Raw genomic sequence first — 25,415 nt, forward strand, 5'->3', positions numbered from 1 at the left:
TTCCGGATAACCATGGCCTGGCTTAGGGTCTGTGAGACTGAGAAGCAGAAGGGGCCCAACCTCCTCCACCGGCAGATCCACCTGCCCTCTGCCTTGACTCACCCTTCCTCACGGTCACGCTGAGGGTGGTCGTGCTGCTTAGTCCCTGCTGGTCTTTCACCGCTAAACGGAAGTGGTAGGTACCCACCTGAAGACCGCTTACTTTGGCTATAGCTTTGTCGATGTTTTCCATCTCCACTGCGCTGGGACCTCTATGAAACAGGACAGTCATTAACAAAAGGCAGGGGGCATGGGATTCTGACAACGGCAGGTATGTTGTTTGTGTCCTTATATATGCTTCTTTTCACAGCAATAATATATACCATCTAGAGAATTCTAAGATAATTTTTTATTCATTTAGATTCTCTAGTTCTATGTAAGAGTCACAAGTTAAAGCCTATTTCAGACAGAGGCTGCTGGATTCCTGGGAAGAGGATTTTGGAGTCTTCGGTTTTTTAAAGTTGAACTGTCAGTGAAATGATCAGAATGGAGCCTTATAAACTATTCCTGTTTCTCCTTTGAATAAAATCAGCTGAAATCTTCAGTTATCTTTCGAGAGAGTGTGGAGGAGGAGAGAATGAGCCAGGTAATTGATCTCCTAAAAGAGGAATTATTCAATACAGCGGAGTCGTGTAGATCATGGGCTTTGTAGTCAGGAAGACCCAGGATTGAGCCTCAGCTCTTGCTCTTACTATCTGGGCAACTGGAGACCCTGTGACTCACTCATCTCTGCAAGCCTCAGTTTCTTCACCTTTAAAATGGGAATAATATTATCATTTACCTCTTAAGAACTGACCTAGGATTCCATGAGATTAAGCATGTATAGCACAGAAAATGTTGGAGGATAAAGGAATCCCCTTGAACTCTGCACTTCTGTTGTCTACAGTCACTGCACGTGGTTTGAGTGAGTGTAGACTGGGGGGCCTCGTGAGAACCCCACCCAGGTTCCCCTGCACCTCTTCTGTCATGAAGCTCACCTCACACCAAGACTGCCCTGTCCACCTGCCCCAGCTCCACCTCTCTCCACTGTCAAGGAACATCCATCTTGTCCATCCACACCTGATACAGAATCCAATCAATAGTTCCCTGGCCACTTCTAGAAATGTGCTTAAATACTGACTCCTCAACAATCTCAAGCTGATTGTTTAATGTAGACCCTCCAGAGCAGGGGTAATACTAGCACTCATCCAGGGTGTGAACCCAGCACTCAGTGATGAGATGGGCTCACTACCTGACATGCTCCCAGTGGTAGAAAACAATGCCATGGTCATCACTGCTCCTGCTCCCATCCAGGGTGGTGCTTTCCACTGGGAAGACCAGCTCCTGATCCGGGCCGGCGACAGCCATCGGAGGCCTGTTGTTTTCTAGAATTATAGAACGGTGTGAAGAAATATTATCTCTTTGCATTCAGTCTGCCATCCCCTGATTTCTTGATTTAAGCCAATTACTCATATTCAGCTCAGGCAGCTACTAGAGCATGCCCTGTCCTTTGGGAATCCTGGGGTGAAACGCTGCAGTCTCCTACCTGACCCAGGAGTTAAAAATTCTAAGTTTGAGACGGGGGTTACAGGCAGCAAGAAATACTATTCCCTAATATGTACAGCTTTGGTTTCTTTAAAAGACCTTAAAAGTCATGGAGTGGAACTGTAGTTAATTCCCCAATGTCTGGCCACAAGCCATCTGAGTATCAAGCCACACATAACTACCAGCCTCTTCAAGAATGCCCTAGAGCTTTGCAGTAGAGTGGGCCATGGCATCAGAGCCCAAAGTGACTCTGGAGATAGCTCTCATTTTGTCCCTCATGCCATGGTTAGGAGACACAGCCAGGACATAATTCAGAACCACAAAAGCAAATTGCCTTGATATTAAGACTCAGCTCCTGCAGCCCTGATTTCTTGATAGTTCAAAGATTTAGAGAATTTGTACCAAATTTGGCTGGTCTGAAGCCCAGAAGCCCAGATGTCATTTCTGTTTTAATCTCTGGGGCTAAATCCCTTTCCCATCTCACCTACCAGGCTGGACAATCACAGTGACCACAGCTGTGGATTGCTGCCTTGAAGAATCTGTTACCATCAGCTGAAATGTATAATCTCCTTCCTTCATTGCAGACAAATGAAGGTACGGTGTCTCTACTCCCTAAGTAACAGCAAATACAAAAATGAAAAAGAAAAAATAATATTAAAGAAGCACAAGTAATTAGCATGACATAATGAAAAACTAGTGATTTTACTAAATGTGGAGATCCTGCTTTAAAAAAAAAAGTGCATGTCCAGGAAAATGGGATCTAAAGTCCATTGTATATCCTCAGATGCTCTTGAAAGAATATAAATTAATATGGCCTTTTTGGAAGCCAATGTGGTAGCATCCATTCAAATGTTAAAAGAACATGCTCTTCAACCCAGCATTTCTATTGAGTATCTACACTAGAGAAATGCCCACATGTGTAATTATGGAGACTCGCCCATAGGTGCTGACTGAGGCATTGCCTATGACACCAAAAAATAATGGAAACAATCTAAACAATCATCAACAGGGGAATGGCCAAACCCACCACAATACACTGTGGGATGCTAGCTGAAAAAAAAAGAAGTTTAAAAGAATAAAGTAGATTTATAAAGAATAAAGTGGAAAGATGTCAAAGACATATTACGAAGCAAAAAAAGAAATCTGTGAAACAATGGATACAGCATGATAGATATTTGCTACATGCACATATACACTTATGCAAACACATAGAGGAGATTCTGTATGCACACACATTAAACCCATAAAAGTAATTATCTTGAGTAAAGGGACTTGGATGAGGTCAAGGTGTATTTTCACTTAATCAGAATTTGAGTTTGTTTGTTTTTAACCACAGGAAGTAATTAATGTATTACTTTTATAATCAAAAATAAATTTTGTTATTTTTCTCCACTTATTATCTTTTGAATTGAATTTTTTGCATGTATTTCTTTTTTAAAAATTTTTACTGAAGTATAGTTGATTTAAAATGTTTCAGGTATATAGCAAAGTGATTAAGTTATATATATATGTGTATATATATATATTCTTTTTCAGATTCTTTTCCATTATAGGTTATTACAAGATATTGAATATAGTTCCCTGTGCTATACAGTAAGTCCTTGCTGTAAAAATAATTTTTTTAAATGCTAGGACAACAAAACTTTTCAATAAGGCATTTTTTCAATTGAGTATATAGTAGTTAGCTACTTATTGCCTACAGGTTAATACCCTTTCATTTTGTTGCTGCTCTGTTGTTGGTAATATTTCCAGTTATTGCTTATGTTTGAAGTTCATGGCATCCTGAAAAGGATTTTTAACTTTAAGTCCTATTATAATTTATTTACTTTCACAGATCCCAAGATTGTCTAAAGATAAGTGTATCTGTGTTTTATTTATTTATTTATTTATTTTTGGCTGCATTGGGTCTTCGTTGCTGCGCGCAGGCTTTCTCTAGTTGTGGTGAGCGGGGGCTACTCTTCGTTGCCGTGCGAGGGCTTCTCATTGCGGTGGCTTTTCTTGTCGCGGAGCACGGGCTCTAGGCGCGCGGGCTTAGTTGTGGCATGTGGGCTCAGTAGCTGTGACACATGGGCTCCAGAGCACAGGCTCAGTAGTTGTGGTTCACGGGCTTAGTTGCTCCGCGGCATGTGGGATCTTCCCGGACCAGGGCTCGAACCCGTGTCCCCTGCATTGGCAGGCGGATTCTCTTTTTTTTTTAATAAATTTATTTATTTATTTATTTATTTATGGCTGTGTTGGGTCCTCGTTTCTGTGCGAGGGCTTTCCCTAGTTGCAGCGAGTGGGGGCCACCCCTCATCACAGTGCGCAGGCCTCTCACTATTGCGGCCTCTCTTGTTGTGGAGCACATGCTCCAGACGCGCAGGCTCAGTAGTTGTGGCTCACGGGCCTAGTTGCTCTGCAGCATGTGGGATCCTCCCAGACCAGGGCTCGAACCCACGTCCCCCGCACTGGCAGGCAGACTCTCAACCACTGCGCCACCAGGGAAGCCCGGCAGGCGGACTCTTAACCACTGTGTCACCTGGGAAGTCCCTGTGGGTGTGTGTTTTAGAGTTTTAATGGAAAATTTGAAAAAAAAATGGATAGAAAATCAAGTGTGTTATCACAAAGGGAACTTCTGAAATTTGAAATGCATTCTTTTAAGAACTTAAAAAAAGGGCTTTTCCCTACTATGACTCAATAGAGCAAAGTACTTTTTTCTGAAGAGCTCTATAAAGTATAATTTCCTAGTAATATGTGCCTCAAAATTAATATGGTTACATGAATGCTTATGCACACAATAAAAAGGAATCTTGTGGCTAATGCGAACTGAGCAGATTAATTCACTGAGAGCCTCAAAACAGCCATATGATTCAGGTAGCTGCACAGGCTTCAGTGACCTTCAGTGACCTCCCCAGCACAGAGCAGAGCCTCTGCAGCTTGCCTTGATGATTTTTAGACTAGTGTAAGAGAGGCTGGTTTAAGAGCTGATCTTTGTGATTGCCCCAATTCATAAAAAGCATCACCCCTTTTGACATCTTATCAATCAATCACAAGGCAGGGACACTGTTACTGTGGATAATCTGAGAGTGTCTGCAGCAGATGGGCAGGTGTTCAGAGCAGCGAGGCTAGGTCTGCAGTCCAGCACTAGTGACCTCCTTTGGATACATATCCATTAGACTTGGATGTACTGGGGCATTGGCTCTGGGCACATACTTCCCAGTAATTAGGGAAAGAAAATTTGGAATATTTTTTAACTGAGAAAATACGAAATACCCATCTTCCTGTTTGTATCCAAACCCCACCAAATGCGAATTCTTAACCCAACAGAAGCAAACATAGCATTTGCCACAACTCTTAGGTAGAGACGAACTCTATACCAAGTGCTCTCCAAGGGTCTCTAGAGGACTCACGGCTCTTTCCAGACCCACGCATCCAACCAGTCATGTTTAATTCATCATAATCACAAAGCACTTTCCAGAAATATCGAAAAGTAAAGTAGGTCAGTTTTCATGGAATGTCTGACTTCACCATAAACGCTAATGAGAAATTTGTCTTGGACTGGTGAGACGGAGTTTGAAGGAGAAGAGGAAGATGGTAATGTAAGGTACTATCTTTCTTCCATTCAACTCTTAAATAATAACATAACTACAAAAATACCAAGCTGGTTAGTTCTGGCCATCACCAGAAGTAGAATAAGCAAACAGCTCACACATACTCACGCATACAAGTACAGCAATGTTTCAAGGTTATTATGTCTTTAGACAGATATATTCGCAATCTGAACAAATCAAAAGGTAAATACAAAAAGATCTTAACAAGAGACCACTGGATCCAGAAAAGGTAACATGCAGTTTCTAAAAATAGGGGAAACAAAATAAAAAGGAATTTTCTGATAATGAGGTTTAGATTAGATCATTCCTAAGGTTTATCCTAATACTAAAATAATATTTCTGTAGCAAATGTTGGGTCAGAGTTTTCCCAAACTAACCTCAAGGTAAAGTTGTCTGCATAGGAGCTGCTTAGTTGCTATCCTGGGCTTATATAGAGTGGGTGAGGGAAAGTGACATAAATTTGGAAGATTTGTGAGTTTAGCTGTTCTTCTAATAGTTGTAATATATCAGACAACTTTATAAAACGTATTTTCTGAATTTAGCTGCCCCCTTGTACCAATATTTTAGATAGATAGATAGATAGATAGATAGATAGGGAGATGGATGGATGGATGGATTGACAGATGAACACAAATAAAAGTCTGAAGGCAGGATGGAGAACTCACCTGCATGGCCACCTCTTTGCTCTCACTCCCGGGCCCCAGGGACCACTCATAGAGAACAATCTGGTGATCATCACTGCTCTGGTTTCCATTCAAAGTGATGGAGTTTTGGGGCAAAGTTATGGTCTGATTTGGTCCCGCATTGGCAACTGGTGGATGGTCCACAGCACTGTTGACTATTAGGGCTGCTGTTGTGGAGCTAATGGCTCCATCTGAGTCTGTAACAGTCAATCTATGAAAAGGAGAGGAAGCTATTACACTGCATGAATATGCCAAATCTCAAGGCAAGTGGTCAATTTAGTCTGCCTATGGTACATTTCTCAGAACAACTGAGAGCAGGTGTAAATAGAAATTTGAGGATGAAGCTGAGGAAAGAACAGAGACCTGAGGCTATATTTTTTCTTTGTTGCTGTTAATTTTATTTTTAGCTAGTAATATATTCACATGATAGAGTTTTATTTTATATGGGTTTCTCATTATTCTTTGAGATGCTGGATGAAGAAACCATCCTCAGCCAACACAGAAGCCTCTCTCTACCACCTGAGACCAAAATGTATCAGCTTTAAGTCCTGCCTTCAGGCCTGAGCGTGTAGAGACAGCAAATCACTCCTGAATTTTCAGCTACAAAGCTTTTTAATTTTCTCATTCTTTTCTAGAGGACTTAATGTTAAGTGTTTTCAGGACACTCCTTGCAAAGCAATTTTAGGATTAAGCACTTTGAAATACAAACGATACTCTGCCTACACAAACAACACAGAGAGCTGCACTGACCCCCCTGTAGTAAACTCATTGGTGATGTGGCAACTGGATCAGTGAAATAAGGTCACTTCATTCTTCTGGGGCCAAGATTTAGTTTGGAGCAGCAATGCATGTGTAACAGGTGTAAATAGGAATATGAGAATGAAGCTCTGGAAAGAACACAGGCCTTATTTGTAGGTAAGGTACCTGTACAGGGGGCCCCCGTATTCTGGGCCTCTATCCCACATACTCCATACAACCAAGGTCCAAACTCCAGTTCTCGCTCTGACAGCAAACCAAACACCTAAAGGTCCTTCCTCCTCAACGAGGCTGAGTCAGGACACATTCTGGGCCTCCAAGGGAATTTCTTCCTAGTAAAATGGGGTTAGCAGTAGGCCTGCCTTGGGACTTCCCTGGCGGTCCAGTGGTTAAGATTCCATGCTCCCAGTGCAGGGGGCACAGGTTTGATCCCTGGTAGGGGAACTAAAAAAAACAAACAAACAACGACAAAAAAACAAAGTAGGCCTGTCTCAATGAGACGGGTAAAGAGTCATTAAGTTAAAATTAATCAAAAGAATCTCATAAAGTGGCATTTCACTGTATATAAATTTTACCCCAATAAATAAGTAAAGTGCTATAGAAAGACTTTTAAAAATAACTTTTCTGAAGTCTCCTTATGTCTCCTTTTATGTCATAAAGTTTCCACAAGTTTACCTTAGCAAAACCCTCAGATAAGAAGTAGACAATAATTTGGCAACATATATCAAACTCCTTAAAAACATACAGGCCGCTGACCCAGAAATTTTACTTGCACTCCAAAATTTAACTATAAGAATGTTCCCCCCAAACACTGAATAATGGGGCTAAATTAATTTTCTAAAATATATCAGCACAGCATCAAACATGATGTTGAAGAATATTTAATGACACAGATATCCATAATTAATGGGAATCCAAAGTCAGATCCACTCATACATGACAATTTGATATAGAAGAGATGTGGTCTTGCAGATTGGGAAAGGACAGACTAGATAATAAACAGTAATGGGACAATAGGCTGATTATCCATGTGGGAACAAATAAAATTGGATCTAACCACGGTAGACATGCAATCAATTCTAGATGGATAAAATTTAAACATGAAAGACAAAATTTTTAAACTTTAGAAGAAAATATAGAAGGTAGCTTGTAAAACATCTTATACATTTTGATCCAAGTAAGAAAAAAGTTTTAAGTTTATGCGTATAGAAAAAGGCCCATAAATATAAGTACTATACTCTTAAGGATGTTTATTCCTCGGTAGTGGAATTATGGGAGGTATTTAATTTCCTTCTTTCTGCTTCTAGATACATTCTGTTTTTTATTTTTATAGAAAACATGCATTATTCTTTTTATAAGAAGAAAATATCATTTTTTTAAACACCTGCATTGTTACTTGTCTCTTGAAACCTATATTTCTTCTGGATCAAGCTGTGGCGGCCAGTGTGGCAAACTAAAAATAAATACATGACAACTCAGCAAAGAATATGGCAGATAAGCATATGAAAAGATGCTCCACATCATACAGTATCAGGGAAATGCAAATTAAAACAACAATGAGATACCACTACACACCTATACTATGGCCAAAATCTGAAACTCTGGCAACACCAAATGCTGGTGAGGATGTGGAACAACAGGAATTCTCATTCATTACTGGTGGGAATGCAAAATGGTACAGCCACTTTGGAAGACAGTTTGGCAATTTCTTACAAAACTAAACATACTCTATAAGAGGTGACTTTCAGACAATAAGGTTGCAGCTGGAAGCTACTAGCAGATATTGTTTTGAGGATGACTGGTGGTGTCCTTAAATCCCATACAGTTCAGAAAATTCAAGTAAGTTCTCAGCAATACACAAACATGTCTGAAATCACATCCACAATGGCCACCTAGTTTTACCTTGGATAAACAAACAAAAGCTACTTTATCTTGACTTTTAAATGCATTCTCCTCCTCAATGGCCAAACTAAATGTACAATGTATGTTTAATAAGCCACAAAACAGGCCACCAAAAAAAAAAAAAAAAACCAAGCATACTCTTACCATACAATCATGCTTCTTGATATTTACCCAAAGGGGTTGAAAACTTCTGTCCACACAAAAATCTGCACATGACTGTTTATGGCAGCTTTATTGACAATTGCCAAAACTTGGAAGCAAGCAAGATGTCTCTCAGTAGGTGAATGAATAAATAAACTGTGGTGCATCCAGACAATGAAATATTACTCACCACTATAAAGAAATGAGCTATCAAGCCATAAAAAACACGGAAAAATCTTAAATGCATATTACTACATGAAAGAAGCCAATCTGAGAAGACCACTTACTATATACTTCCAACTGTATGATATTCTGAAAGAGGCAAAACTATGAAGACAGTAAAAAGGTCAGTTGTTACCAGAGGAGGGGGAAAAGGAGAAGAATGAATAGGCAGAGCACAGAGGATTTTTAGGGCAGTGAAAATACTCTGTATGATACTATAATGATGGATATCAGGATACATTTGCCCAAACATATAGAATGTACACCAAGAATGAACCCTAAGGTAAACTATAGACTTTTGGTGGTTATGATGTGTCAATGTAGGTTAATCCTTGGTAAAAAATGAACCATTCTGGTGAGTGATGTTGATAACAGGGAGACTGAGCATGTGGGGAGCTGGGGACATATGGGAAATTTCTGTATCTTTCAATTTTATTGTAAACCTAAAACTGCTCTTAAAAAAATAAAGTTTAAAAAGAAAAACCCACACACGAGCACTGGATGCCCCATGTGGTTGACCACTCTATCCCTACAAGGCCTATCGATTCCCGGAAATCTACTCAATAATAAAATACGCTTTCAGAGCTGGGTAAATTTCTTTTTTTTTTATTGGGGTAAAGTATATATAACTTACCATTTTAACCATTTTTAAGTGCACAATTCAGTGGCATTAAGTACATTCACATTATTGTATAACCATTACCACTATCCATCTCCAGAACTTTTTCATCATCCCAAACGGAAACTTTGTACCCATTAAACACTAACTCCCCATTTCTCCCCTACCACCACCCCATGGCAATCACTATTCTGCTTTCTATCTCTATGAACTTGACTACTCTAGGCACCTTAACGAAGTGGAATCATACAATATTTGACCTTTTGTGAGTGGCTTCATTCAATTAACCAAATGTCTTCAAAGTTCATCCATGCTGTAGCATGCCTCAGAAGTTCATTTTTTTAAGGCTGAATAATATTTCTCTGTATGTACATACCTCATTTTGTTTACTCATTCATCGGTTGATGGACATTTGTGTTGTTCTATTAACACTGGAGTATGCCATAGACTGAATGTTTTCTGTTCCCCCAAAACTCATATGTTGAAACCTAATCCCTAATGCGACTGGTATTTGGAGGTGGGGACTTCCGCCGGTGATTAGGTCATGAGGGCAGAGGCCTCCTGAATGGGATTAGTACTCTTATAAAAGAGACCTCAGAGAGCTCCCTTACCCCTTCTGCCATGTGAGGACACAGTGAAAAGATGGTTGTCTATAAACCATGTGAAGAGGGCCTTCACCAGACACCAAATCGACCAGCACCTTGATCTTGGACTTCCCAGCTTCCAGAAGTATGAGAAATAAACTTGTCATGTAAAAGCCACCCAGTCTATGGTTATTTTTGTTATAGTAGCCTGAATGTACGAAGATAGTGTACAAGCATCTATTTGAGTCTCTGCTGTCAGTTCTTTGAGGTATATATCTAAAGTGAGATTGCAGATATGGCAATTCTATGTTTAACTTTTTGAGGAATTGCCAAACTGTTTTCCACAGCAGCTCTACCATTTTCCATCCCTACCAGCAATGCACAAGGATTCCCATTTCTCCACGGCCTCACCAACACGTTATTTTCCATTTTTTAAATAATAGCTATCCTAATGGAGTAAACTGCTTCTTAAGCTGAGATTTCCAATAAACCAAAACAGAAGTTTTTACAACATGTGTAAAATCTAAAGCACTTTAGAGCACCTCTGTGGACTTTTTAGTCAAAGATGAAACCAGTCAGATGCTTGAGAGTTTCTTAACCTGGCTAGACTTCTGAGGATTCATAAATACATATGTATGGGCTCCTTCTCTGAAATCATCAGATTCTTAAAGCAGTATATGAGGTCTTAAAAATATAATAAGCTAAAATGTGTGGGGTGCAGCTAAGCAGCACTTAGAGGAAAATTATACCTGTGAAAGATTTATAAGCTTTTAAGGAAGCTCTAATATGAATGAACCAAGATGCTACTCTAAGAAGTTAGAAGAAAAAGAACAAAGTAAATCAAAAGCAAATAGAAGTAAGGAAATAGTAAAGAGCAGAAAAGAACAAATTAGAAAACAGGCAAATATAATTAAAACAGTTCTAGTTAGTGTTCCTTGAGAAGATAAACAAAATTAACAAACCCCTTAATTAGACTTATCAAAGAAAAAGAACACAAATCACCAATATTGGAAATGAAAAAGAGGTTATCAGTACAGATCCTACAGACATGAAAGGATAATATGAAAATACTATGAACAACTTTATGCCAAAAAATATGATAATTTAGAAGGAATGGATGAATTTCTTGAAAAATACAACCTACTAAAAACTGACACAAGAAAAAAACAGATAACACATCATTGTTAATCAACTATACTCCAATATAAAATAAAAAGAAAATAAAATAAAAAAGAAAAGATTTTTTTAAAACCCAGAAAATCTAAATAGGCTTACATCTATTAAAGAAATGGAATTTGTTATCAAAACTTTCCCCAAAAGAAAATTCCAGGCCCAGATAATTTTACTGGTGAATTCTATAAAACTTTCAAGGAAGAAATACCACCAGTTGTTCATAAGTATTTCAGAAAATAAAGGAGGATAGATCACTGGTCAACTTGTTTTATTAGGCCAGTATAATCCTCATATCAAAACCTTGTGACAACGCAGAGAGAGACAGAGAGACAGAAAGAGAGAAGAAGGCACAGGCCAACTCTTTCATAAAGACAGACATAAAAATCCTTACAAAAATATTATCAAGTTGAATCCCATGCTACATAAAAAGAATATCATGATCAAATAGGGTTTATCCCATGAATGCAAGGTTGATTTAACGTTCAAAAATCTCACACAATACATAAAAATAACTCAAAATAGATCACAGATCTAAAAATAAAACCTGGACCTATAAAACTTAGAGAAGAAAAACAGGATCTTTGCAATCTTGGGATTAAACAAAGGTTACTTAGAACACAAAAAGCATAAAACATAAAAGAAACAATTGATAAATTAGACAATCAAAATGTAAAACTTCTGCTCTTTACACAACTAGAGAAAGCCCTCACACAGAAACGAAGACCCAACACAGCCATAAATAAATAAATAAAACAAATACTTAAAAAAAAAAAAGATACCATTAAGAGAACAAAACGTCATATACTGGGAAATATCCACAACACATATATAAAATAAAGAACTTGTTTCAGAATGTATAAAAATCTTACAGCTAAGACGTAATTTTTAAAACAGGAAAAAGATCTGAATGGAGACTTCACAAAAGAAGTTATATGAATGGCCAGTAAACACCTAAAATATGCTTAATATCATTAGTCAACAGGAAAATGCAAGTTAAAACCGTAATGAGATACAACCACCCATCAAATTAGATACAATTAGAAAGACTGATTACACCAAGTGTTGGTGAGGATGTGGATTCTGGAACTCTCATCCACTACAGGTGGGAAAATAAAATAATACACCCACTTTGGGAAAGAGTTTGGCAATTTCCTAAAATGTTAAACATAAGCTCACCATAGAACCTAGCCTTTCCACTCTTGGGTATTTACTCCACAAAAATGAAAATACATGTCCACACAGACTTGTACACAAATGTTCATGGCAGCTTTATTTGTAATAGTTCAAAGTTGTAAACAACCCAATGTCCATACTAGATGAAAGGATAAATTGTGGTATATCCATACATTGGAATAGTACTCAGCAACAAAAAGGAACACACTATCAATAGAGACAACACCATGAATGAATCTCAAAAATCATTTGCTGAGTGAAAGAAGCCAGGCACAAAGGAGCACATATTGTACAATTCCATTTATATGAAATTCTAGAAAGTGCAAGATAATTTAAAGTGGCGGAAAGCAGGTCCGTGGTTGCCCAAGGACAGGAATGGAGAGAGGGATGGATTGCAAAGGGGCATGAGAAAACTTTTGGGGATGATGGAAATGTTTATTATCTTGATTGTGACAATGGTCTGACAGGTGTATGCAAATGTCAAAACTCATCAAATTTTATACCTTAAATATGTTCAGTTTATTATATTTCAGTTATATCTTTAAAAGTTGTAAAAAGATAAACAGGTAAATCATATAAATCTACCTCACTTTGACTCTGAAGATAGAAACTTTCTTTCACATATCTCAACACAGCAAAATAGATGCCGTCCCATACTATTCCTGACAACCAAATGCAAAGGTTTCCAATAAATACACACTTGTAATTTATATTATTGATGATGGTATCAGAGTATAAAGTGGCTGACAACCAAAACCCCAGAGGAAACCAAATCTGCCTCCTGATCAAAATGAAAAGAAGCACAATGTTCTATCGGCATCTATCGGAAATAGTCAAATTATCAGTGCTGGAAAGCGAACCCACTTGCCTGAAAGTATAGTTTCCAGGAACAAGGTTAGACAGATGTAAGATGGGGGTATCAGCTGAGGTCTTCTCTTCTTGGAAGGGCCCATTAACTTCTTCCCAGTGATAACTCACTATTTTAGTATCATCTGTACTGTCTAGAAAGATTGACAAATAAATGAAAACTAGAGTCAAATACAAGAATATTAAAACATAAATTTTGTAATTTATATTATTGGGGTTTACATTTGACTTTATATGAAATTATATAATTGCACAGATTTCAATGGCCATATACTATGTGTTAGAAGGAGGATTACTTCTTCTCTCTAAATTATCATCATGATTTTTCTCCTGGATTTCCACCAGATTTGAGTGAGCGTGTTTCCACTCAGTTGTGAACTTAAAAAGCAAAGTGACAGACACTACTGGTTTTTTTTTAACTCCCTTCAACTACAGCACATGATATCTTACTGATAATTCAAATAGGTATCTGAACTGACAGATTCATAAAGAATTGAGATGCTTCTATATAATTACAAAACACCTTTTACTACCCTAATCATTAAGTGTAAATCCAGAGAAAGGTAGTACCCTACATGAAAACCTCCTATTTCTACTTTAAAAGACAGCAAACAAAATGTACTAAGCAGAATCACAGAAGTTTAGACCTGGAAGGGAGCCAGTTTCATCTAATTCATTTAAGGAAAGAAAAGTTCATGCAACATATTAATAATCCTGAACAGTTTCCTGTAACTAAACCACACTGAATTGGAGGAATCAAAATGTAATGTATTTTCTCATGTAAATATTTTCATTTAGAACATGCTTCAGGGACTTTCCTGGTGGTGCAGTGGTTAAGAATCCACCTGCCAGTGCAGGAGACATGGTCCAAGAAGATCCCACATGCCGCAGAGTAACTAAGCCCGTGTGCCACAACTACTGAGCCTGCGCTCTAGAGCCCGTGAGCCACAACTACTGAGCCCTCGTGCCACAACTACTGAAGCCTGCGCGCCTCGAGCCCGGGCTCCACAACAAGAGAAGCCAACTCAATGAGAAGCCCGCGCACTGCAACGAAGAGTAGCCCCCGCTCGCCACAACCAGAGAAAGTCCATGCACAGCAACAAAGACCCAACACAGCCAAAATAAATAAATAGATAAAATAAATAATAATTTTTTTTTTAAAAAGTGAGTTCCAACTGCTTATCACATATACTACATCGAAAGGAGATTCTTTAATAATTGCTTTAATTCCGATCAAATAGCTAGACCCTAAAGAATTTTTTCATAGACAAACGAGACATAACTGAAGGGAAATTCAGCCTAAGACAGAGAAGTTGTGCTAAAGGAGCTGAAGGACTTGAAAATACAGATAGATGCTCATCTACTGGTGAGTTAGCCCATAAGTCCTCACAGCCTCAATAGAGACCTCCCATTACGTCTCATAGTGCAGAGGGCAAAACCCCCTGAAGTATGGCAGGATACCCACGGCTGCCATCGATGAGGGCCGACGTCAGAGGCAGAGTGAGCTCCTGTCTCTCGGGAGAAACAACTGCCACGGGAGGCAGGTTGACTCTTCTGGCTGTGTGACAGAAAAAAGGACAAGGGCTGAGCCCAAGTTGTCACCACCCAAATAAACCATCTGATTTTCAAAAATTGGTTATAAATATCCTGTCCAGAAGGTGTTTATCCTGCAGGCCTCAACTATGGAAAGTACTTTTAATGTTTTGGAACCTCCCTATACACTTTAGGAGCATGTCTGCAGGTTTAGATTTTTGTATGAAAGCCCAGGCTCAATGAACACATGTAATAACAAGCAAGGGGTTGGTCCCAGAACCTGAGCAGCAACTGCGAAAGAGGAGCAACGGAGTATGGTTCCAGCTCCTACGATTAGCTGGCTCTTGACTCTTTGAAGCCCCGCCCCCACCAACCACGTTTAGCTCTAAGAATAACCAGGCAGAATGTGCAAAACGGGGAGCTGTCAGCCCCTGGGGAAGAGGCTGGAGGTGAGGTTGGCACTGAGCTGGCCCACATCCCTTGTGCCCAGAGGAGGGGGTGGCAGAGGCTCCAGGCCCATGCTCCATGCACTGAGCCAGGGCTGTGCGCACCCAGACAAAGGGCCACTATTTCTAATTCACACCAGTGCACCGACCTGTGGACTGGCGGTGGCCTGAAAGGACCAGGGGGCTTGAAAGCCCATGGCATACATTTCCCCTGAGCCCTGAGTTGCTCCCTTCACCTAAGGACAAGCTGAGTCACGGGGAATGGAGGTGGCAGGGTGAACGCAGCAAATGTCAGACGGAGGAGGCCACTGGCACACCTAAGGACAGCAGGCAATAACCTTGCAACCTTACACAGCAGTGTCACGCAAGTACTAAGAATTATACAGAAAGAAGAAAGACAAAAACCATATACTCTTTGCATGTTTTCTCTACAGTGGAGCCTAATGTAAAACTAAAAAAATATATTACCATGCTATTCAGGCACCAAAAATTGAGATAAACCTGTACAACAGGAGGCTGTCCTCTTACACAGGCTTACCTGGCTTAACGGTGACATTTACAAATCCCTCTCCAAAGGCATTTTCACTAGAAACTGCTACTTTGAAGGCATAAAGTCCTACTGACAACTGCAAGATAAAGAAAAGTTATACTGATAAACATGCAAACAACAGGATGGGTCCACTGCCTAGAAAATCCTTAAATATTCCAGAAGCCATTCTCCTGGAATCAGCATAGAGAAGGGGCTCGGGACCTGTGGACACACTGCCACATGTCTGAAGCCTATACTCTGGAACACTGAAGATCACCCAGGAAGGCCTTCAGCTTAGTTACAGATGTTCACGGGGCTTACAGAGGCATATGTGACATGGACCAGCCGAGGGCGGCAGTTCTCAAACTTGAGTGTATGGGAATCATGCATTTTTACCAAGTAGCTCTGGTGGGTCAGCTGTCAATGGTCTGGGTACCAGACTTTGAGAAACAGCGCTCAGTGGCATAGGGGTGATGCTAATTCATGTTGCACCAGTAGCTGTGCAGTATCAGAAATGAAGAGAACATAACCATCTATGGGCCAAGAAGAGGGAACATTTCTTCTTGTGAGGGCTTATATCTTGGAGCAATATTTGGTAGTCAAACCATATGTGAACTGGAATGGAATTTTGGGCAATCCTAGAAATGTGCCTGACTAAGAATCAGAGATGACCAGAACGTCTCTAACACTGCAAAGGGAGCAAGAGTTGGAACACAGGCTTTAACCTCACGACAGAGACCCATACCAGCCTGGGCCAGCCTCTCTTCCCTGGGCTGCTATGCCAAGTAAGTCAAATAAAGAAAAGATCCCGAAAGCTCCTTTATTTAAATCTACCTGTCTACCTACATGCTTGAAACTTGATTCATTTATATTCTTCTTTTAATCTTAATCGTAAGAGAGACTTCTAGGTTCAACAGCTAAGAAGGTGTTACCTGAATTCTAAGGTACGCTGTCAGTTACTACCGGTTACCAGTTACTTACCTGAGAGACATTAAGAGTTTGCATGTGTCTTTGTTTTATTTCACCTTGGTAGTCTTCAGGGTGGCTTATTAAACTCCATTCATAGTTGTAGGTTGTTTCTGAGAGCAAAGAAAAATATGAGTAGTTATAAACTCTTAGAAGTCCCTATAATCTGGGCAGAGGGAGGAAAATGACAGTCTTCAATCTACTAGCAGAAATTAATTTAGATAGACTGCACTCAACTTTCAACTATCATCCAAGTAAGGAACAATAAGGTATCTATATCTTTTTAATGTAAAATTTCTTTGTTATTATAAGAACATACAACTTATAAAAATTTAGAAAATATATAAAGTTTAAAAAAAATTGCCCTAATTTCATTGTTAGCATTTGATGACTTTCCTTCCAGACTGCTACACCTGACTATACATATAAATTTTAACACAGTATAATCCACTGTACTTTTCTCCTTTTAATAAAAGGCAAGGAGATTTAAATTCATTCCATCTGTCGTAGGGGTTTATATAAGGCCATAAGAACGGATTAAGTCTCTTTATATTAAGATGAAGCTGTCTTCCACCTTGTGATTCTAGTAAGAGTTAAAGCACGAGTTACCTCAGCTGAAAGGAGTAAATGACAAATGCCAATTATTATCATCTATGCTTAAATGTTGATCCATGTGTGACAGGGAAAAATGAATAAAGGAACTAACCTGAATGAGAAATATTCAAACACCTTAAAAATGAATATACTTTAAGAAAGAATGCATTTGACAGGTCACAGGAAGAGGTCAAATGTTTGCTGAAGAGCAGAGCGCTGGATGAGCAGAAGAAAGAGCATTTGAAACAACATTTTTTCAACAACTGGTGTGAGGATCCTGAGAACCCGAGAGACGTGTTGCCACTACAATATCTGCAAACAAACCTTTGTGCACGTGCTACCTCCCTCACCTGACAGTGGAATTTTCCCAGGCTCTGTGGGTTATTACAAGTCAAAAGCTGGTATATGGAAACCTCTCCTGTTCTAAGATATCACTCTGCTTTGCATCATCAGAAATGTATGACTTTTTATCCTGACCAATTAAAGGAAATGTTCTGTATTTAATTCCTATCCTCTCACTCCATTTTAAACTATTTCAATAAACTTTAAAGCTTATGATCATCAAAGCCCTGTCACCCACTCGAGAGTGACATTCACTATGTTGTGAAAATGAATCAAAGTTGTAAATAACCAGTAAAGACACCTTAAGGACACACCAGCTAATGGGCCCCTACTGGTCCCAGAGGAAAGTCAAACTCTCACCTGCAGGTGGCGCTGGCACAACAGACGCCTTCAGTTCAACTTCATTTTCCGGCAAAGTTATTACTAGGTTATCACCAGCAGACACCATGAGTTCCTTCACTAAAAGTTAATTAGAAATAGTACATTTCATCATATATTTCAGTGATGTTAAATTACTGCCCTATGATAGATTTGTTTTTAGTATCCATAAAATAAAATAACACATATTTTTGTAATAGTTCTTCATGCGATTTTATCTAAGACACTTTCTTCCCTCTGGCTAGTAACTGAACTGTGCCCTATATTATGTTGCAGGGTAGATTTCATAAATTTAAAACTGTCAACATGAGTAGGCACTGTGGAGAAAATAATGCTTCACTGAGCAAGGTGTCGGTGACAAGAGTTGCGTGAAAACAGGTAGTGTACTGCGGATTGGGTCTATTTTCTCTCATGCTTCCAGCTTTGCTTGACCCCCTGGTATGTGTTATTTTTAGTCTTAAAAAGATGGAGTGTAATCATAAGTGTTTCTGTATCATTAATCACACGCCACTCAGTTCTGATAGTAACCCCATGAATTACTGCAATGGTCTTGCTCTTGGAACCTTTCCAAGAGAAAAGCCAGTCAACCTCAATATAAAAAGGCTATTTTAACTCAAGCAGCAGGCACATCCAGTCTCATCAGAAGCACCTAGTCACTAAATCAGCATTCAGAACAATGCTTGCTTCCTTGCTCTATAACCAGGATTATATTGATACGTTCAACTGGCTTGACTCAACTGGACATTAGTCTCCCTTGTAAAATACAATTGAGATACGTCAAGATATCACATAGAGAAAAGCAAAGATTTTTTTAAAAAGCTGAGTGCTCTCTAGACGTCCCAGCTGCTTGGAGATGTTAGATGGAGATGTGGCTCATTTAAATCTACTTCTCTCAGTCTGTACTCAGTCCCTCGAGTGCCTTCCTAGACCGGCTGCAGAGGCTTGGCTGCCCTCTCTGGCTCTTCTTCCCTGTCACTTTCACTGACTCCTTTCAAGAAAAATCAGCAACTGTGGACCTAAAAGGGATATTGGTCCAAACCCATCATTTTACAGATAAAGAAATTGAGCCCTGGAGAGGCAATTTAAGTTGCTTGAGGCTATGTGGATCATTAGCAATAGATCCACCAATATCTAACTAATTTAAACAGTTTTAAATTTAAATAGTTTATTAAATAAATAAACTATTTATTTCAACAGCCACTTATCTACAAGATTAAACTCTGATAGGCTCTGTTCCAAGGACTTGAAGATTATCAATTCATTTCATCCTCTAACTACTTTATGCAATAGGTGCTACTAGAACTCAAGGATGCTAATCCCCAGGCCAGTTTCCTTTTCCATATACTATACAGCTCCTCCACCATTGTCCTTCTCTCTACTGAGGCTCAGGATCAAAGTAAATAACCAAAGAAGAGAGGGTAATCCTCAAAGTACATTACCCACAGAAAGGCTCAGGAAACATGACAAAAGTCTCTAGTAACTTCTTTAGGATTAAACCTAATGGGAGCTTTTCAATCCTCCTGTAACACACGGCCCCTTCATCACTTCTTCCAACGTGGAACCCTCTCCTCTCTCCTCCTCTCAGTCCGCGCTCTCCTCCTTCTCTACCTCTCTGTCACGGCCACTCAGTCAGCTCTACAGGCTCCTTCATCTCTCCCGGCTCCTAATACAATGACAGCTCCAAAGTTCCACCCCTCAGGCCTCTCCCCAGCCCACCCCGTGGCTCTCCCTGGAGGGCCTTCAACTATCACCTCTACACCCATGACACCTAGTCCTTTATCTTCAGCCCAACTCATCTAATTTTCAGTTCCATGTGTCCAAATATCTTAGAGTCCTTTTACCTTCATCGTGACCTTCAACCACTTACTAAATTCTAATGATTCTGCCCTTCTAATATCACTTGAATCTGGTTCCTTCCCTCCATCCCTGCAACCACTCAGGTTCCTTCCCTCCATCCCTGCAACCACTCAGGTTCCTTCCCTCCATCCCTGCAACCACTCAGGTTCCTTCCCTCCATCCCTGCAACCACTCAGGTTCCTTCCCTCCATCCCTGCAACCACTCAGGTTCCTTCCCTCCATCCCTGCAACCACTCACTACAGTTTTTTTAATGGATCCTCTTGCCTCAGGTCAACCCCATACTATTTTCTTGATATCAATCTGATCATTTCACTTTCCTGCTTCAAATCATTCAGGGATTCTCTCTACTCATCCAATAAAGCACAAATTCCTTAGCACAGAACACAGGATCCTTCAAAATACTGCCCTGCTCACCACTCTAGACTCAGACCTTGCCATTTCCACTCCGTTTACATGATCAGTGGCAGCCATACTGAACTCCTTATCGTTCTTCCCAAAATGCCACTTGAGCTCTTGTCCCTCTGTTCCCCGGCACAGGCAGTGAATGAGAGGATGGGCGGGAAATGCGGAGCGCGGTGCCTGGCCCTGGGTAAGTGCTCAGTAAATGTAGTTATCATTATTCTCATTACATATGTCGCTCCCTCGACCCGAACAGCATGCTGACTCCATTTTTGCTGGCTCATCTGTCCTAGCATTACCACCTCTGGAAAGGCTTCTGTGGCCCCTCTGAGCCGGTCAGCCGGGCTGCTCCTTTTCTGCTCCCATAGCAGCCTCTCAAAGCACTTACTGTACTGTATCAAACCATCTATTTGTCTGTCAGCCTCATCCTCTAGACTATAGAGTCAAGGAGGGAAAAGACAATATCTATTCATCTTTTTATTCCCAGCGCCTAGCATCATTTCTGGCACACGATACATGCTCAAAAATGTGCCCGGGGCTTCCCTGGTGGCGCAGTGGTTGAGAATCTGTCTGCCAATGCAGGGGACACGGGTTCGAGCCCTGGTCTGGGAAGATCCCACATGCCGCAGAGCAACTAGGCCCGTGAGCCACAACTACTGAGCCTGCGCGTCTGGAGCCTGAGCTCCGCAACAGGAGAGGCCGCGATAGTGAGAGGCCCGCGCACCGCGATGAAGAGTGGCCCCCGATTGCCACAACTAGAGAAAGCCCTCGCGCAGAAACGAAGACCCAACACAGCCAAAATAAATAAATTAAAACAAACAAACAAAATAAAGTGCCCGGAGGGAATGAGTAAACTTTCAAAGTTGTCACTACTATATTCTACAGCGTGTCTTCAGCACATGTCTTCCAGTTATATTTTTTAAATTACCTGTCCTGGGAGGAGTAGGAGCAGATACAGGTTGCTGAGACGGGGTGGACTCAGTGGGGAGGGTGCTAGTGGGAAGGGTTGAAATGCTATGCTCTGTGCTCCATGGGGTGACTGTGAGAGCTGGGCTTTTCTCCACGGTGGCTGGGCTGAACTCCAGGCTGGTTGGAGAAGGATTATGGGAAGGCATTAGGACCTAGGAGATCAATTACAAGGATAAGTTGTTATGGCGGAAAAAACAAAGGTTGAACTCTTCAAGACAACACCATGTCGTTGACTTTTTCAAAAATTAGATTCAGTAGCATTTGAAATACCATGTCTAACATTGCAAACCACTGGAACTCTAGACCATCTCTTTTAAATATTCTCTGCTACCTGCTAAAAATGTAAGACAACTCTGGGTTGGAGAATTATTGTAGGCAAACATACACATACAGAAAACATTCAAGATAAAAAGAGAGAAAATACTTAGAGTAGCAATAATTGAAGACAATCAGATAATTCAACAATGAACAGGTTTCTAGAGTAAATGATCTCTATTCATATTATCCACCATATATAATTTATAATTTAAGATTATGGTTATAGGGTTATCCAACTTAAAGTTTTAAATTAAATATTATGTGCCGGGGGAAAATCTCACAACATGATAATAAAATACTCTTCTGAGCTTCAACTGCCAGTGACTGGAGTTGGAGCCAGATAAGTAAAACTCAGGCTAAGAAGATAGGAGACCCAAAGGGGAAGCTGAAGTGTGAAATCCACAGAAAGAAAAGCTGTAACTCAAATGTTAACTAGAGAGGGGGGCGTTGGTATTTACTGAAAACACAGCTACTCTTTCTTGCAGTTCACTTAGCCACATAAAAGAAGGTAAAATGTGTTAATACTCAGGGATGGGGGAAAAGAACACCGTTAATCTTTGATACTTTATTTTTTAATTGAAAGTCTTAAGAATGTTTAAGACAAGTACAAGGACAGAAAAATATGAAAACTTTGAAACGAAAAATACATCAAAGCAGGAAAAAAACTGATAATCTCACTGCTTAAAAGAATGTTTAGCAAGTTTTAATGGTTGAGATTATAATGTCTAGTCAATTCAATCCAGCTTTCTTCACTTATTCTAACTTAAGCACTGATATCTTAAATAATATTTTTCTTTTTTTAAAAAAAAAATCTTAATTGGTTTATGTCCCTTTACATTCTGATTTGCTCTCTTGTATCTTGAAATACATTAAATTCTCCCATGACCTGTCCTTTTGTCACTTTACTGCCACCTGCATTCGGCTTCTCCTGATCAACGCACTCACTACATCCTCACCTTGTCCTGGTGTTTCCCAGATGAGCAGTCCCTGAGCTCCCAACTACCCTCCCCACCCCTCAGCCTCCTTCTCTATCTCCCTGACCTTCTGCTGTTAGCACTTGAACCTTCCCTCTGTTTTGGGTGTGTCTGCTCTCCCAAAGGTGCCCATTCTTTTCACCTGTGTTTTTCATGGAAAGTTCTGTACAGCTTATGTTCTCTCCTTAGTATCTTGCTCCTCCTATCCAACTGATTCTTATCACTGGTGAGTTTCTAGCAACCTCAGAAACTGTTGGGTCTTGAGGAAACTGTAGGGGATCAGAATGTCACTCTAAAACATAGCACTTCGGCATGCTGATTATTCTGAATGAAAGGTACTTGAGAAACAGCCAGTGCAAGAAGGACACTCTGACCCTCCTTTGTCCCCCCTGAAAGCAAGAGACAAATCTCCCATGCAAAAGGTACCCTTCCTTTCAAGGATTATCTACAACTTAATGCAACTCAAAGAAATTTAATTGTGACTATAGGGGAAAATATGTACTTTCGTGGAAAATAAAACACTGTACCAGGAGGATAGAAGGTATCCTTATCACCATAGAGAGGAAATTTAGGGCTGAGAAGGCTGTCGAAACAAACCTCGTGTTAAAGCAACAGGCCCCAAATAGAGTCGTTTATGTTAAGCCCCCAAACCAAGACTTAATTACAGTTTCAGCTCTCCCAAAAATGGAATCTGAAACCAGTCAATCAGGAATAATTTTGAGGTAATCTGCTTGATAACCCCCTACTACTCCTTAAAGGAAAGTAACCTTGTAATAACCAACCCACTTTTTTGCCTTATATTCCTTGTTTCCACTCCTGCCTAAAAAGGTTTTTCATTTTGTACAGCTCCTTGGAGCTCCTTTATATCTGCGATATTGAATGCTGCCTGATTTGAATGCCTTTTTGCTCAAACTCTTAAAAATGTTAATATGCTTCAGTTATTTTTTAACAGATACTTATCTTTAACAGATACTTATCTGTAACAGATACTTTGTCACCAATTTATTACCCCAAGCCTAATCCTCTTTGGCTTGTCAATTCTTCACAGACTGTTTCTTTGTTTAAAAGATACAAAGCCTTCCTGCTTTGGTCACCTCTCATATTTTTATGGGGTCTCCAATACATACAAAAGTAAATTTGTTTTTCTCCTGTTAATCTATGTTAGGTCAATTTAGTTATTACCCCAACCAAAAAACTTAGAAGGAAAGGAGAAAATTTTTTTCTGCTCCTATAAAACCTACCACGAGAGATTTGCAAAGCCTCTGGTTACACGCGCTGTGTATATGGGCTGGCTCCAGAAACTTCTATAAAACCTCATGCATCTGAGATACCGGTAGAGGCATCTCTAAGGAGAAGCACTAAATCATCATTAGGTGGCTGACTTGCGAAGGCAGAAGAAATAGTTGCTCTTTTAAACAGTCTGGTCATGAGCGCACAACAGAGGAAGAGGGTGTTTGGTTTGGAAGATTCTGAGAGTCATCTTTTTAGACGACACCTTAACAGGTGCCCCCAAAAGGAAGCTTCGTGTGAGGTGTGTCCTAATGAGGGCCGGGCTCTGAAAGTGAACTCAGCCCCTCCCACCCTCTCCTACACACACCAGCCACACCCACCTCTTTTCCAGAGCTGTTGCTGGATTGCTCCTGGAGCTGAAAAGTCTCTTTCCCCAGTTCCTTTCCTGAAGGTGGAGTAGTGACCAAGGGAAGCAAAAACCTTCCCCCGGGGGAGGGTTTTGGGGCCGGGGTCCAGGCCGACTCATTCAGCTTGTGGAGCTCTGGGCCCTCCTGCTGCTTCTCCGCTGGTGTTGCTGGGCTGTCTCCAGCAGAGGAGTTGAAACCTCCCTTGCCACCGGCCGGCAAGCCCCAATCCGTGTACTCGGCGCTCCCTCGGGGCTCCTGCTTGCTGATGGGCTGCAAGAGGCTCTGCTCCAGTTCTCTGTAGTCATCTGAGTACTCAGACGTCTCCTCCAGACGCCGATCTTTGCCCAGGAAGGCCAAGTCCTTTCTGATATCCTCGGGTGAGTCCCCCCAGATTCCTGACGGGGAACCCCTGTTCAGCATCACCTCCCCGTAGTCCAGCAGCTGTGCGGGCCTCTGGGCAGGCCTGAGCACAAAGGTCAGGTAAGACCTGATGGAGCCCATCTTTTTGGGCTCGCAGTTCTCTTTGTGAGGGCAGCTCACCAGGTAGCAGCGGCCCTCAAACCACCAGGCCAGGTCACAGCTGTACAGGTCACAGCAGGCGGATGTGCAGTCTACCATGGGGGTGGTTTGAGGCACTGGCATGATTTTGCTAGTTTCCAAGTTAGGAGAAATGATGGCATTGGAATACGTCCTCCCCTCACTGCACTGCGTACAGGCACAACCTACAAACACGCAGTCTCCAATGAGGAAGCGAGGCATATCACTTCTGGCAAGCAAATAAACCACCAGCATCTCCTATAGAAAGTCCACTGCTTTAGAGCCCATCCATCAACAGCCCCATCCATACATCTGTCCTCCCATCCTTTCACCCCCATCCATCCATCCATAGATTCTTCCACCCGTCCAACTAACCATCCATCCTCTCTCTTTATATAATGTTACTCCACTTAGCAAAGAGAGGCATTCTTTCCTACGTGTGTATTGCTTTTACACTATAGTATTTTGCTCCTCACCCAAAAGCCAGCTGTAAAGGTTTACTTTAGGAACAATGTCATGTTGTTGTTAATTGAATTTTTAAACATCTCAGGTTATTCTGATGATAGATCAATTCTGATGACATATCAAAGGAGAGAAAAACTTGTCCTAAATATAGGTCTATAACAACTAGCTTTAAGCACATTCTGAACCATGAACTACAA

At 40.6% G+C, this 25,415-nt stretch overlaps 1 protein-coding gene across 2 annotated transcripts in view; it reads right to left on the bottom strand.

Moving 5' to 3' along the window:
* Positions 1-25,415, bottom strand: part of KIAA0319 (KIAA0319 ortholog) — a 72,253-nt gene that overhangs the window by 16,261 nt on the left and 30,577 nt on the right. The window contains exons 3-13 of one of the 2 annotated variants that reach the window (XM_059940699.1): positions 24,190-24,938; positions 21,247-21,439; positions 18,044-18,142; positions 16,763-16,860; positions 15,791-15,878; positions 14,739-14,831; positions 13,275-13,407; positions 5,819-6,047; positions 2,052-2,175; positions 1,271-1,403; positions 103-251 (exon numbers count right to left, since the gene is read on the bottom strand). In XM_059940699.1, the coding sequence (XP_059796682.1) occupies positions 103-251; positions 1,271-1,403; positions 2,052-2,175; positions 5,819-6,047; positions 13,275-13,407; positions 14,739-14,831; positions 15,791-15,878; positions 16,763-16,860; positions 18,044-18,142; positions 21,247-21,439; positions 24,190-24,938 (2,088 nt within the window). Of the gene's footprint in view, positions 1-102; positions 252-1,270; positions 1,404-2,051; positions 2,176-5,818; positions 6,048-13,274; positions 13,408-14,738; positions 14,832-15,790; positions 15,879-16,762; positions 16,861-18,043; positions 18,143-21,246; positions 21,440-24,189; positions 25,009-25,415 lie in introns of those variants that run through there. The other variant, XM_059940697.1, reaches the window with a different exon arrangement.

Source organism: Balaenoptera ricei, chromosome 11 (genome assembly GCF_028023285.1).
Source record: "Balaenoptera ricei isolate mBalRic1 chromosome 11, mBalRic1.hap2, whole genome shotgun sequence".
In the NCBI taxonomy this organism is placed as follows: Eukaryota; Metazoa; Chordata; class Mammalia; order Artiodactyla; family Balaenopteridae; genus Balaenoptera; species Balaenoptera ricei.